This window comes from Camarhynchus parvulus, chromosome Z, assembly GCF_901933205.1.
Source record: "Camarhynchus parvulus chromosome Z, STF_HiC, whole genome shotgun sequence".
Classification (NCBI taxonomy): domain Eukaryota; kingdom Metazoa; phylum Chordata; class Aves; order Passeriformes; family Thraupidae; genus Camarhynchus; species Camarhynchus parvulus.
The window spans coordinates 62,211,668-62,227,789 of record NC_044601.1 but is presented as its reverse complement, the minus strand read 5'-3'; the positions used below and the strand labels follow the sequence as shown (position 1 = coordinate 62,227,789).

The window sequence follows — 16,122 nt, the reverse complement described above, 5'->3', positions numbered from 1 at the left end:
CAGTGAAGAGATGGTACAGCTTGGGTCTGTGATCTCAGATTCAAGCTGGATCTATATAAACAACACTTAGTCAGGGCACAGAAACAGCTCAGATCATCTGACATGGTCACTGCTCTTGGCTGTTTCCCAGGGTTTCAGAGGTATTTTATCCAAGGAAGAGATATAAGGAGCAAGAGTTCTGAGCAGTTTGTGGGCAGAATGGCTGCTCAGCCCCTGGACGCAAAATCCTGCAGAAGCAGTAGCCAGAGGCTGAGCAACAAATGCATGAGAGAGTACAGGAATTTACTCAGAAACAATGCAGAGGGACTAACAAGCCTGAGCTTCCTGCCTTTTCTCTTTGAAAGGGCAAGAGTTCACATCTGCAAGTCCTCCCTGGAATTTCTACTTGCTCCAAGTAAACACACACTGGGTGACCCTGACCACTCCAGTAACTGGAAATCACAGCACACCCTCAGACCCTGTATTTGTGTCCTTGGCATGCATACAGTTGCTGAGCTGCCATGGCAGTCAAGATGATGCTTTTGCACCTCATGGGTCACTGCAGGACTAGGCAGAATGAGGGAAAGTTTGAGTGAAACCAAAGGTAGCTGTGAAAACTGCAGATGGGCAGATCTCGGTGCCATGGCAGTGAGGATATGGAGCCAGCTGGATCACCAGGGAAGAAAGCAACATGACACAGTTTCTGCCATGGCTCCTTCCACACTCACAGAGTCTATACCACTACTAAATTTGTTATGTAGCCATTTCTGCCTGTGCAAGACCTCTATAAGCCATTTCTGGCTGCTCTGTTACTTGCATTCATGGCAAGGATGGCAGGAAAGAGTATAACTCACCTCGGCTGATGAGTATCCCGAGGAGGAATATCTGGACATATCGAAGTCATCATCACTGCAGGGAAGTACAAGTACAGCGAAGAAGGAATTGGTTAGATGAGATCTGTATTCCCCACTTAGTCCTATCTTTCTTGTGCCATGAAACTGTTCTTGAGGCACAGAGAAGCTACATCAAGGGAGCCTGTAGAGCAGCTTTCATCTGTGACCCTCAGATCTTTCCATCACAGTGCTCTTTTCTCACAGCTCTTCTCACTTGTTCTTACACAGAGACCCACCATAGCATAGGTCAGAGGGAACAGTGGAGGGAAGAGTGTGAGTGCTGCCCTCTGGCATGAAAACTCACTTAAGCTGTCATGTATATCATCTTCTTAACCTTTTGCATACCTGTCTGTATCCAGGGCTACCAGGGGCTTTTCATCTGGACTCTGGTCTAGCGACGAGTAGCCCTTGTTGGGAACGACGAGCCTGAAATAATTAAATGTTGTCCATTAACCACACAGTAAAGCTCAGAACCACACACTGCCTAGGGCAAAGCTGTATGATAGCTGGCTTTCCCCATGTCACTTCTTTGCAAGCCCCCACTTATTGGTGAAGATGTTTACATGGGTCCAATTCAGAGGGAGCAAGCTGTGTCTCTGGGTAGCCTACAGTGGTTTCACAGGGATTAACACTGGGCATGCCTTAGGAACATACTCCTTCCTGGAAGAAAAAAAAAACATTGGGACACTCTGTACTTCATTCTGGTAAACCCGTTTGGCTAGCACTGCCTGTCATATCAGATTGCTCATTTTTTTGTTGCTTGTTTTTTTCCTGGCAAGGGTACCTGACACCAGCAGTAAGTACATAGGGGAAGGAGGCTAGGGGAAGCCAGAGGCCAGAGTGATTCCACTATTCTGCTGTTGGACATCAGGGATATTATGTGGTGCCTCTTTCTGAATCTCTATCCAGGCCGCTGGCAACACAACACTTCTGAGGTCTCAGTACTAAATTTAGTAATATTAGAAACCTGAGCTGGTGTGCCCGGCATAAGAAACCAGTCAGACCAGCACTTTTTAAATTCCATTTTTTCGCAATGACTTTCAGTTAATCAGAAGTGTTACAAAGGCTGAGGATGACTCTGCACCTTTAACTGCCTGGGAGAGTCTGTGAAATGGAGTGCAGGCTTCAGAACTTCTAAGATAAGGAAAATGTGTTAATACAATGGTATCTTGTTGACAATGGAGCTCTTTCATCCAAAAAAATACAAAAAATAATTTGGTTCACAATTAAAATAAGATTAACTAAACCCAGCAAATGGAGTAAGATTCTTTGTACAGCAGGTAAGAACCACAGGAGTGACAAAAATCTTGTCTTTCAGTAAGTTAAGCCAGGCTTTCTCCCAAGTGGTCTTTAACAACACACCATGATGCACAATGATGCTTCACTAAGAGTTTAAGAAATATAAATCTAAATATGATAATCCATCTCATCCATGCTCCAACTACTCTCTAACTATCTGAAATGTTTTTCTGCTTCTGCATGGGTAATTGCAGCAAGCCATTAACAATTTCAGAAATAAGAAGTCCTGGCAAGCACTGTCAGTGGCCAGGCTCAGGAAGAGTAAGATATATAAATCCTATAACAAAGCAGATATATAGGTTCACAATTATTTACATTTGCTTACTGTGTTCACTGAAACATAAATTAAATAAATTAATTTAAAACCTGACACAGCATTTCCAAACTGCTGCACCAGAGGACTGGAGAAAATGGGATCCACTTGCAAAATTCAGTAGCCCTCTCACAGAAGTGGGATGGTCCTTCTGCTCCTGAGGTATGAAGGCAGGAAGTCAGGAAGCAAAGATGTCTGGAGCTGAAGCTGAGATTTGGCAGAACAAGTCTGCCCATACAGATATCAGAAGTACTAACTCTCATTTTCACTCTCCAGTTTTCCAGTCCCTGCTCCACATATACTCACTACAGTTGTTATTAAATCATCAATGAACAAAGCACTCTCAGGTGATCTAGGAGAACACTGTGGTGTTATTTACTCAATGAAAAAAACCCCACTACATCTTCTTCTTGAGAAGTGTCTTTTTTCTTAAAAAACAAAAGTTTAATTTAACTGCAACAGACAAAAATTGTTATAGTGTTTCTCTGCCCCTGATATAAGTATTTCCCTCACATCCTGATTGTCCTTATCTTCATTTCCCACTGTCCTTGGAATAAAGTCGGGTAGTGGTGGTAGCTGCTTTTGTCTGCAGCTGCCCTGGTACAAGCTTCTTTGTGTTTTTGCTCACTTGAAGCAACAATAATGTCCAAGTTTAGGTTACCCTGAGTGGACTGTAGCACTCAGCTATATTCAAGTGGTGTGGATGGTGTTGTGGGCTCTGTCTGTGCTCATAGGAAGAGCATCACTCCTACCTCATTCACATTTAATTTGATTTTAGAGAGGCTGAGTGTGTTATGGATCCAATTACTCTCACGTCTCAGTAAGGCTGGCTGCACCCTTGTCCCAGAAGAGGACTGAATGGTGAAGGCAACCTTGTACTAGAGGCTGGATGTCAGAAATCCACAGGGATAATACAAAATAACAGAGGCCTTGGGGAAGAAGGAGGAGGAGGAGGAGAGAGTAGAAGAGGCAAAGCACAAAGGAAAACATATTTGATGAGAAGAGCAGAACTATCAAAAATGGGGAGATGGTTTTAGCTTAATTCTCCTGCAGAGACCTGAGGAAGCCAACAGTTCAGACTTAAAAAATAATCCAGAAATTTTGCAATGTGTCCTCCTGGAATATTTCCCATTATACTGCAACTGTTACCCTGTGAAAACCTGCTTGAACAAGCTTGTGGCATTTCTGCCTTGCTGGTGTTGTCCTGTCAGTGGCAGACAGACTGAAGCATTCAGAGGTGCTCAGATGTCCTTAAGTGAAATAAAACTGAGCTGGCTGTTTGAAATCTTTTGTCAATAGGTGTCACTGCTCCGCTCTCTCCATCGGCAGCTTGGAAACAAGTATCTCTCCATGGAAAATTTGCTCATGTTACAGGTAGATACCTCTATTTATCCCACCTTCTCTCCCTTATTATCTTCCTCCCCTAATTTCAGTGTTTCAAAACCTCTCAAGCAGCAAATCTGCTACCATTCCCCTCAGGATGCTAGCTTGCAGCCTATTGCCAAAAGAAAACATGCTTTTCCAGAATGTACTTAGAAGATAAGGAGGACCAGTGGGCATGGAAAACCCAGCTGAGCACAGTTCCTGAATTTCTTGCTGCCAGGAAGGGTCTGGCTCTTTTATATGGCCTCAACACCTGAACACAGAGAGAGGAAGCAATGCAGTATATTCCCCATATGTATTTCAGGGGCTTACAACTAAAAGTTGACAAGGTCCTGTCAGGATTTATGACTAATATTTTGGGTCTGGGTTCTTAGTGTGAACAAGAAATCTCATCTTTCAGAGGCATTGCATATAGAGAGGCTCTGACCTGCAGCTCCTATTCTACTTACTATATGGTAATCCAGGCAACTTTCCCCTTCATCAGTAAACATCCAGCATTCCCCAGATTCCTCCATCATTTTAAGTGAGGTCCTCCACTAAAACCTGCCACCTTTCTAGCAGCATGCAACGCATGCAATCCTGTGGGCTCATGGGGTTTCCTCCCTTCTGATATTAGGTAAGTAATACATTAGTGTACTGAAGTCTGAACAGACAAAAAATAAAAATACTCTAAAAGAAAATATTCAGCTCAGAATGTCTTTGTTTACAGCACGCTGTAGTACTGCCTAATGCTCTCTTACAGACCTGTTCCAAAGCATCTCCAGCAAAGTGTGACTGTGCTGTTCCAAGGGTGGAGAAGGTGTATAGAAAATCACACAGAGACAGATTATTTACAAGCCTTCAGTATCCGTCAGTAGCAGAACAGGTCACCATCAAAAAGGAGCAGTGGAACTTACAGTGACAAAAGCAACCAAGGCAGAATTAAGCTCTAAACTAGTCTGTGTTTCATGAAGAAGCACAGCTCCTCTCCCACTGGCAGCATTAGGTGTTACTCAGATCCTGCAGGATGGCTGTATCAACCCCCTGTGTTTAACCTGGCTGGGCTGCTTCTGCCTTCTACAGGCTGCACTACCACTGGTGCTGGGCTTAGCTGTCCTTGCATCTTCCCAGGGGCTGGGATGCAACACAGCACAGAGCATTTGGGCCTGCCAGCTCCAGGAAGGGGCATCACTGCTCTTGCAGTGTGGCTGGCAGAAGGCAAATGCAATGAATACTGTTTCTGACCACCCCATGACCATTAGGGATTGCAGCTCACAGCACAGCTGTGAGTACTCTTCCAGTCCTTTACCTTGTTCGTGCCATCACGTTGTTCTTCTTGGGCTGCTGATTAACTGGGCTTCCCATGTTGCCATTCTTCAGGGACCCCTTCCGAGCCAGCTCCCTCTGCTTCTCTGCACAGGAGATAGGAATGGGAAAAGCAAAATTAGAGCAGCAGCCTAGCTGGCCACCATAAGAAGAAACCCAGATCTGGTAGTGGCAAAAGGCACAGCAGCATTTACAGCAAAGGACATGAACTGGCCACTTCTTATGAAGGGATGCTGCAAAGGCCAGATGAGCTGTGTCCCACTTTCTCCAATGTCACCAGGGACTAAAACTAACCTACCTTCACTCAAAGCAGCCTTTTGACTAGAACACACTAAAATCTGGGTCTCCAAGACCCAGACTTCCATAAGGTCTTGGAGCTTCTGGATGAAACCCAACTGAGGCAGACAACAGGCACAGAACTTGTGCCTGTCAGCAGCTGGTTGCTGCATGGACCCCAATACTGTGCTCTACTAACATGGCTCTGCTTCTAGCAGGGATGGGAACACAGGAATATAAATGGATATTAGATTTTCTGATTGAAAGTCCTTCCTTGTTTCTTGTGGAAGATCAGCTGTGTTGAGTTATGAGCTAGTCACAAAAGTTGAGCTAACTGCCCCAACCTCATCATGCAATGGCAGGCAAGGCCTGTACGGAAAAGCTGAGCATGGAGCCAGTAAGGCAGGAATGAGAACAGCTAAAAAAATTCTCCAGAGTGTGAGAAAATGCTGGACACTACTTTTGTGGCATGCCTGAATAACAGGTGTACCAGACTGCTTGCTGAGGAATCTGAATAGTGAATTTATTTTGCTTTGGCCTCTCCTGTAATGTGAATTCTGCTGTTAGGTTGTGTTTCTTCTGAAGATTTTATTTCCGCTTGGAGAGAAGAGCAGCTTTTCTCACTTGCTGTGGAAAAGCAGCATGCTTCTATGGTGTGCAAGTTCAAGGTGAGCCAACACTTTCCCTTCCTCACAAGTCAGAGCAGGGGGACACACATCCAAGGCTCTCTTTCTTGAGGGAGAAATAGACAGCAGGGATACCTAGAGATTGTTATGATGAGGAACATGGAGACAAGAATACATACACTTGTAAACCATACCCAGCCTGCTCCTGCTGACAGCAAAGGTGAATAAATGAACATGGAACTTGGCAGGAAAAGGATTGGATTAATAACTCACTCTGGCTTGAGCAACTTGAGAGACTGATTCAGGACTGAAATCAAAATCTTAAATCAGAGTAATTTTCTCAGTATGGAACTTGGAAATGTATTGGTAACCTCTGTCTCCAGAATAAAAGGCTGATACTTTGCAGGCCACATGAATTTTGCTGTTCAGAGAGAGATAAAGCAAGACTACGAAGGCAAATACATACAACACGAAATAGAACCTGATTTCCACTCATCTCTACCAGAAGCTCCAGTGCTGACCACAAATACACAGCACTGAGACAAGCTGCCAATGCTTTATGATGCTGATGAAATGGTGACAGGGGGCTGAATACAGTGTGAGTGCAGGTGTGATGGCTCACGGACAATCATCAGCAGGGTTGAAACTCAGGTTCCTTCTGGCTCTTCACTAATTTTCCAGACAGAAGCTTCCTTCAAGAAGCACGATAGAGCAGAGAAGGTTGGGAAGGCATGAAGCAGTTTGTGTTTGCCTTTGACATTACAAAACACGTTCAATTAGGAGTCTGAAAATCCTGTCTGATCATTAGCAGGATCATGGTGTTGGGGGATGCATTCAGTTTGTGTGCAAGTTTTTGGTAGTGGAGGGTTGCACAGGTGACCTAGTTCTGTGAGAAGCTTCTAGATGTTTCCCTGTGTCTAACAGAGCCAATGCTAGCAGGCTCCAAGACAGACCTGCTGCTGGGCATGGCTGTGCTCATTAGCACTGTGGCAGAGACTCTGGGATAACACAGTTAGGAAAGGGGGAAAAATGCAGAACTGCGCTCAGACAGAGGAGTGAGGGTGTGTCAGAAACAGCCCTGCAGACACCCAGGTCAGTACAGAGGCAGGAAGAGGAGCTGCTCCAGGTAGCAGAAGAGATTCCTCTGCAGCCCATGGCGAGGTACCCCTGCAGCCCATGGAGGCCCATAAGGGAGCAGAGATCCATCTACAGTCCAAGGAGGACCCCACAAGAGAGCAGGTGGGTGCCTGAAAGGGGCTGTGACCCTGCAGAAAACCCATGTTTTTTCTGTGTTTTCACTCCTCTGTCCAGATGAGTAATAGAAAAGTGTTGATTGGCTGCTGCTGCCCAGCCAGGGTCAACCCACCACAGACAATCTACTCATCTCCATGCTTGAGTGAAGCAAAGCAGCAGTTTTCTGTTTCAGTGGAGAACTTGGAGAATACAGACAGCTGTGCTGTCAGTCTGACTCATGGGGGAATTTGCCTGCACCAGTTCCACTTCAGCTAATCCTGGATGTTGTGTCAGAAGAAGAACACATGGAGCATGTGAGTGTGGGTATGTGAGGAGGGGGTCCAGGATCCTTTTGACACCCCTATACTGTTCTGAACAGCATGAGGAACAGCCTTTTGTCTGGATCTGCCAACCACATCACATCTTGCTCCTCCTTTACCATTCACCTTGTCACTTCATCTTTGAGACACTCTGTCCCTTATGACATAAAAATAATTTAAGAGAAGATGCATCTGCTTAAAGAATAAGCACTGCTTTCCTGCTAGCCCCACACTAGCCTGTGCTGCTTGTTAACTCCACCTGTGTCATTCAGCATCTGCTCCAATTGCTGCTTCAAAGTAAGCTCTGCTGGTGACGAGACAACAGCCAAGCAGACTATGGATCATTCAGTGAGGCAGGGATAACACCCAAGTAAAAAGTAGCAAAGGAAATGCATGCTGCAGACACAATCAGCACCACAAGTGACCCAGCCTTGTGTCCTGCCTGGCAGTGGTCTCCTATTACAGTTGCCTGCAAAATTAGTAAGAAGGTGCCCCAGCATGCCAAACACTCAGCAAACTGTCCCTGTCCCAGTATTCACTCACCTGCCTGACCCAGGATATGTCAGAGGGTGGACGGACGGACAACTGCATGCTGACAAGTGACACACATCCACACAGGGAGCCTCTTTAGTGAGAGTCAAGAGGGGGCTGAATTCTCCCCTTATCATGGAACACCTACTGCCCTAATGAATGATTTCAAGGACTGCTTGAGATGATTTAGTGCAATCTAAAATGGTTATCTGTTCAACTGGCAGGATGTGTCTAGCTGCTTTATGATGAGAGAAAATAGTAATGGAGCATGGGAAGCAGAATGGACTTAACATGAATGTGTCTAAACTAAAAATCAGACTTGAATGAATCCTTAAAATTATTTCTCTGGTTTCAGCATTTAAACAAAATCATAGTCAGTTTTAATAACACTACGAAGGTTTTTTAAAAAATTAAATGCTGAACAGTTTGTTTGGAGCATGTTGCTATGTAGGGGTGGCCTTGGTTTTGCCTACTATCTTCCCCGAACGAGAAATGCCAAAAGTAGTCATACGCTTGAGTCTCCTGCAGAACTGCTCCTTTTGTGACATGAGGCAAAGCAGACAATGCAGGAATGTGGTGAACATCATGCTGTACTATGCTGAACAGATATTTGAAGAATCAGACACCCTAAATCCGCATTTTCCATTTGTCCCAAGATAGTGGGTGAGTCTGGCTATGATCAGACATGGTGGGTGGAGAGTGGTTTAGGATGCCATTGTCACACTGTCACTGTGCTTGACTACCTGCAGCCCCCTCAGCTGAGGCAGCCTGACTGGCACAAACACAATTTTATGGCAGATGAGGCTGATTTGCCTCCTTTGCACTGTGGGGTGGAACAAGCAGATTCTGACTGCTCCAGTCTCTTTGCTGAGAGCTGCTGGCTGGACCTCAGTAACTCAACTCCTTGCAAACCTGCCTGACTAAGAGAAGATGGAGCTTCCTGCTATGGGGACAGTGCAGTGTGGACCCATGGGATTTGCTGGAGTGGCAAGATAAAGAGAAATTAATCCAGTGTGACAGAACTGTATTTTTTCATTTTCAAGGTTGATGAGATGAGATTTTGCGATGTATTTCTCTCTCTGTCCCCCACAGTCAGCTAAATTGTTTCTGAGGCTGAGGACTCTGATTCCCTGATGAATTCTAATTTCTCAAGTAAGCTGAGAATTTAAATTACACACTAAATGAAATTAATATGTCTGCTCAAATTCTGCTGAATGATGAACGGATTCATGAGCAAATTAAAGGAGAAAGAATGAAATGCTGTCTACAGCTTCTTCAAGCCCAAGTCTTGATTTCAGTTCACTTGCATCGCTTAGCTGGGGGACATTAGCATGAATCTAGGTAACACTGAAATCTTCTCTACCTTTCGCCTCTGACAGACAGTATTTGTCAGTGAGGACTGTGCCACTGCTTGGACAGGATTTCAGGGTACATACATAAATTTGGGCTTTGCCTGCAGGCTGCATGGAAAGGAAGATGTAAGGAAGTTGTGTGTGTTAGGACCACGCTGATCCCAGTGCTCCCTGGAGTGTAAGTATGACCATGTGGCTGGCATTAGTGCAGCTGATGGCTGTGCTTACCTGCACTGAAAAAAAAGGCAAAAGAAAAGTGATTTTTACTAAACAGGTGTAATAGAAACAAAAAGGTCCTATCTGTAGCCAGTCCCCTACAGTGAACATGGGGACTAAAGTTTCAAGCTAATACAGGCCAGGCATCAGCACTGATTACTCAGGACATCTGAATAAGGATATTGTTTCACTGGTTTCAGAAAAGACTGTTCAGATAGCAAGGGTCAGACAGCTATGTCACCCAACTACCCACCTGGGTGAGACAGTCTTCTTAGCTGAAGCATGTTATTTTTCTGACCCAGACAAACTTGGGGAAAATAGTGAACTGTTTTCTAGTTTCTAACTTCAGCTGTGTGAACTGGTTAGAAAGAACCAGTGTATGAATCTGTCTTCCAAGGTCCCTCTTGGACCAAGACCAGGTTTTAAAGATCAAATAGCAGCATTTCCATACGTTCTGTTGATCTGGCTGCTGCTCTGTGCCTTGGGCATGGCTGAGAACTGGCACAAACAGCAGTGGGCTGGGAGTGGTTCTAAGCCCCCTTCAGCTCCCAAGAAGGCCTGATCTAGAACTGGTAAATGACCTAGGGACTACGAAGTTAATGTTTGTATTTGCTGTTGAAGGATGCAGCCCTTAACTTCCTGCATGGGAGCTACTATCAGCAGCAGCCAGTGCACTGCATGCACAGCAGTACAGGGCTCATTCTGAGGTAGTGCTCAGCTAGAATGCTGCCTGTGCAAGTTACTGAGAGGTTTCTGAGGGCCTGGATGATGTTATTTTGCGCTTCTCTTCAGAAAACACGCACCAAAACATCACACTATTCCTTAGCACAGAGGAGAACATGTAAAGGAGTGCTCCAGTCTCAGCCAAAGCAATCATCTATTTAAACCATGCATCTCCAGAAGTGGCTTTATGTTCCCAGCAGCATTCCCTAGCCATGCTATCCCAGCCCCACATCTCATGTTTCTGACCCTCATGTGATTATGGGAAGGAATGGCTTCTCTGCTTCTACCCACTATTTGGCTTAGCCCCAGAAGAGAGCAGGTCATTTCCTGCAATGAAAACCTCATGACTGTATACTTCAGTAAAAAAAAACAACAACAACAAAACACACCAACACTATTTTGAACACACAGACCATTTTACCTCTATATGACTTAATACAATAGTGAATAATCTTTGTAAAATAGTAAATTGCATTTTACTGCTGGTAGAAATGACATAACTGGTTTATCTTAAAGCCATGTACAGGATCTGTGGCAGCAGGGGAGCACAGAACCAGGATTCCTGCTCCCAGCCCTCTGCTCGAGCTGTCTCTGCAGCCATTTTATGCAGACAGGTTGCGAGTGCGTAGCAGCAGGCAGCAATTAATCTCTCTTCATCTTTCAACACCCTTCTGTACTGATTTCAAAGGCATCTATTGTCGCAGCTCCTACCTCACAAGGGCATTTATTTTGTTCTCATTCAGCATGTGCCTTTTCACTTAATTTTAAAGGATTGAGATTTTTATTCCTAATGGCTGCAAAATATTGGATAGAAGGATTTCATTTATCACTGTCAAAACTGGAATATATGAACAGCACTGCTGATATTTAAATGTAATTTTTTTCCCCATTTTCCACATTTACCTTCAGAAAGGGACTTATATGGTATTTTAATTTACTTTTCAAAGAATATTTTACCTGCCAGCCAGAAGAACAAAGTTAGATATCTGGGGAAGCATTTGCATCCTGACAAGCACAGCTAAAAATTTTCTGTTTACAAAGTGATGTCTAAAAGACCTAATCCATAAAACTGAACTATGCTCTCTTTTAAGGTATTTTAAAGGGACAAAGAGAATTAATTTACTTCACCTGGGGAGAACTTCTACAAATGTCCCCTAATTATTTTTACTCAACTGAACATAGGTTTAAGTCAAAGCCATTTGCTTGACCTTGCTAAATGGTATGACAGACAAAAACAAAGGGGAAAAAAAACCAAAAAAGGGAGACTTTTAAGAGCAATTTAGCACTCTTCATTTAAATAATTCAATTAATTTAAAACATCACTTATGCTATAGGCACAATCTACAGACACACAGAAGTAATATTAGTGCCTACACATTTATTATGAGTTCTGATGTTCTGTGAAGAAGCATTAAGGTTACTGGTGCATGTACTAAAGGGGATGTGTATTCAGAAGAGTAGTAGTACAAACTTCCTTAGCTGAATATTCACAGCATTTGGTTACACAGGATGTCATCACACAGTGTCTATTTGTATTAAAAAAACACTTTTAATAGAGTCTGACATCAGTAGGCTTGAACTGCATAGACACTTAGTCAAATGTCCACCCTTTCATGCCAAAGATTGGTCTATGGGAGAGCACATACGTTATACTACCTACATAAACCACAGATTTAAAATAATAATAAAATAATAAATACTAATTAAAATATTTGAATATGTTGTCATTGTGAAAGCTTTCACTGACTAGCAGATAGCCCTGCTTGGAATGACTTATTGAATTCCATCAGTAGGCAAAACAAATAAAACCCTAAGTGATAATGCCACAGGCAGTACACAAGCTTAGAAGGGACTCACAGCCTGCTGATTCCAGCATTGTGCTTGGAAAGGACTCTTGGTCTTTTCTTTTACCAGGACTGAACTGCAGCTGACAGAACAAGCCATGTTTCTGGCTTTATTTAGCAGCAAAAATGTTGTATATTTGATACGTTCTGCTTTATCAACTGCTGCATTTGGTTTCCATGAACCTATGTACTTCAAACAAAATTCTGCATTTTCTGTCTAGTAAGATGAAAGTAGATGGGAACAGGTAACTAGGCTGGTTAACACGACTGTTTTCTTCCCTGGAAAAGGTAAAGAATGAGAGTCAATAGTGAGCAGAGTATTGGCAGGGCATGTCACCTCCAATTACTCTCCTCTCCAGAAGGGACTTTCAGGCATTGTTTCACTGGATGAATTACCTGTTTACTGTGAAACTCTACAGGAGAACAGGATATGCACAGCTCAGGGTGCCTCTTCCTGCTATTCAATTAGTGAACTGCAGTCCTGGGTACTTGGCTCAGCTGGAGCTGTCCCACACAGCAGCCTGCTCCCCTAACAGGATTACTGACCTGATCCCTCCTTCGAGGGGCTGCCACAGTCTGGAAATTTGACACACGGCCTCAGAGCTCAATTAGTTATTTAATAAGTTTTTGATTAACCAATCTGCTGATTAAGCTTTCATTAATTACGTTGGTGGGAATTCTGTTTCAGAGGGATGGTGGACTCTATTGTCTTGGAGCAGGGTTGGAGAGCCCTTGTGTTTTGCATGCCCATTTCTCTTTACTGCTCCAGAAATACCTGCAAAAGCAGATGGAAACAGGTAACTAGGCTGGTTAACACGACTGTTTTCTTCCCTGGAAAAGGTAAAGAAAGAGAGTCAATAGTAAGCAGAGTATTGGCAGGGCATGTCACCTCCAATTACTCTGCTGCCCAGAAGGGGACTTGGGTGGCACCTGGGGCTGCTGCCAGACCGCTGGGGCATGGTGACCCTTGAGGACAGCTCAGTATTGTGGCCTGGTTGTTACACCTGGAGCAGCTCAAAGGCTCTTGCTGCTCTCATCTCTCTTCTGAAGTCTTGCCAGACAGAAGAGGTAGGCAGGGTTTATCTAGGGCAGCTGGAGGCCTTACAAGTACAGTTTCAAATGGCCTGGCCTGTCCTTTTGGTATTTTGATTGGGGTGGATGGCTCATCTCAGAGAAGAGTGGGAAGCCCTTTCCTCTTTCTCCTTCTTTAAGAAAGGGTTTACAGAAAGCTCATGGCTTCATCTCTGGCTTTGTTCTGTGGTTTATGCTCTGATGGATGGGGCTCAGTGGATGCTGCAACCTGCTCCCTGTAGGGTGCCTTGGCTGAGAGGGCAGGGTGCTGGCACCTTCCTCCTCCAGGCTGGCCCCTGCTTTGGTAGAGAAATCAGGACTGGGCTCAGGGATTATCCCAAACTATCATAAATAATTACATCTTTTCCCGTCTGCAAGGGATCCTCTGTCATCTTTCTTAGGCAGAGCTGGTATCTGTTTGTGTTAGACACCAGAGGATGGCAAAGGGGATGGCAATCAACTGTTTCATGTTCCTTAATGTCCTCATGTTACAGGTGCAGGGCTGAGGGTTTGGCAGCTGCCTTCTCCTTACACCTCTCAAAAGGACTGGTGACAAAACACAGCCATGCTTCTAAGTGGCAGAGGGAAACAGGACTGGCCAGAGAAAACTCATGTCCCTGCTGAAATCCCTGAAAAAGAATCTTGAAAGACAAGATGAAAGACAAAGTTCTGGCTGTAGGAGCTTTAAGAGCTGCAGGGGAGGAAGCAGGGCTGGGGCATGACAGATGCCACCCCTACTGCAGAGCCCTGCAGCTGGAAATCAGACACCTGCACTGCTGAGCTGCAGCCTCAGTCAAAGTGGCTTGGAGAGCTCAAAGGGGTTCAGGGAAAGCCTGACTCATGCTGAAGAAAGCAGTAATGTGCTGGGAAAGATGATGACAATTTTTAACAGAGATCTCCAACACTACAAGCTTATGTCATGGTTTAGTATTTTAGTGCTGATGTATTTCATGCTTTTGTTGCCCTTTTTTGGTGGGGCAGTAGTGCTCAGAAGAGGTTTGTTACCACAAACTTCCAGCTGCTGGCATGTCCCTTCAGGGCTGAGGTTATGGCACTGCTACCCCAGCCCTGCTCACCACAGGCAGCCTCAAAGCAGAAAGGATGGGTGCTAAAGCACTGCTGGCTCGAGCAAGGTTTTACATTGCTTTTGGGGGCCTGTAAGTGGGAATTTAGGCAACGGGGAAGCAGGTGTTAGCACGACTGAATGTGAGCCCCCTTCTGTCATGCCACACACTACTGATCTTGCAACGACTCACGCCTTTTGGGGCCCGCCTCCTTCAAACAGCTGGCAGGGGAGGTTCCTGATTCTGCCTCCCAGCTGCCTGCTCTCAACACTGTGGCACTAAATGAGACTGCTGGCAATGCTGCAGCTGCCACGTCCCTGCTATCTGACCCTCTCTCCTAAATGAACCACTGAGGCAGAAATTCTGGCAGACCAACATTTTTACCTCCCTCCTGAATGGCCAGCTGTATGCACTGAAGGAAGGAAAAAAATCCCAGCTAGGATTTGCTTATCAAAAGACCATTAGCTAAGGATTTTCTAAAGCATTTCTAAAAGAAAAGGAAGGAGACATGCAAAAGCAATACAAGAATTATCATAATTTTTGTATTCCTTGCATGCCTGGGTCAGGTATATTTTGGGCCACAGTGAGCACATATTCAGCTTCACTTGGCACATTTAAGAGCTAAAATTGCCAACTGCATACAAACATAAGGTTTATTGTTGTACAGCTATCTGTTTGGCTGCCTGACTGGAGCTATGGTAAGATGAAAGGAACAACAGAGTTGTAAGAGTAGAAGAAAAGAGTAGAGAAATGGCCTCAGGGTGTCAGCAAGCAAGGCTTTATTGCAGTAGAGCTACAGGACTAAGGAGTGTGCATAGAAAACACAGTTGCTTGCCTGAGGAAATTAAGACAAAAGAGATACAGTGCATAAGGACTACAGGCAGCTAGAATGGTGGGTGTTTCAGTGATGCACAGTTCCTTTTAATTACAATTTCAGTTTGAATTATCTTTCAATAATTAAGATATACAACAGGCTTTAAACTTTTGTATATACAGAGACCTAAGCACAGTGAAAGTGGATTTAATTTAATGATGAAAAAGGGAAGTGAAGAGGGTGAAGATATAAAAAGGACTTTTTTAGGGTCAGGGACCTTATTGGGGCTTTATAAGAAATGACTTGCCTTCTCTTCAGTCAGATTGTGCCACTGGGTGGACAGACAGAGGTGAAGAAGAGATGATGGTGTGAAGATCCTGGCTGGTTGCTGATGGAGCAGGCAGAATGTGCAAGGAACAAAATGCTGCAGAATCCAATGTAAAGCAAAAGACATGACAGCAGGGAGGTATAACCTCAAGGTATGCTGAGATTTTAGAGAGTCTTTGCAAAGATACAAGCTTGCTCTGTGTTTCTTTTTGCTATGCATCCTCATAAAAGAATCTAATTTTCCATTCATAATCTGATTTGAATCAAGAACACAGGTTTCCATTGTCAATCAACTGCATGCAGGTTAATACCATCAACTGTTGTCTTTTTTTGCCTCATTATTTCTCTCCACACAAGCATCAGGAACTTTTAGGTCATACTGTATCTCAAATTACCCTGGGGACAGAAAACAAAGGTGTCAAGTTTATCTGTCCTTAAGACAACTTCACTTGTGAAGTGACATCAGAAACTCGCTCTGAATTGGGATGTCTGCAGGAAAGATGTCTGCAGAGAGTGGGAATGAGACACGAGGTCCCCTGAGAGAAGAAGTTCA

At 44.3% G+C, this 16,122-nt stretch overlaps 1 protein-coding gene across 3 annotated transcripts in view; it reads right to left on the bottom strand.

Annotated features, from left to right (window-relative positions):
• The window catches only part of FAM219A (family with sequence similarity 219 member A), a 92,632-nt gene that overhangs the window by 9,171 nt on the left and 67,339 nt on the right, over positions 1 to 16,122 (bottom strand). For all 3 annotated transcript variants that reach the window (XM_030968275.1, XM_030968276.1, XM_030968277.1), the window contains exons 3-5: positions 5,156 to 5,258; positions 1,218 to 1,298; positions 834 to 888 (exon numbers count right to left, since the gene is read on the bottom strand). In XM_030968275.1, the coding sequence (XP_030824135.1) occupies positions 834 to 888; positions 1,218 to 1,298; positions 5,156 to 5,258 (239 nt within the window). The remainder of the gene's footprint in view (positions 1 to 833; positions 889 to 1,217; positions 1,299 to 5,155; positions 5,259 to 16,122) is intronic.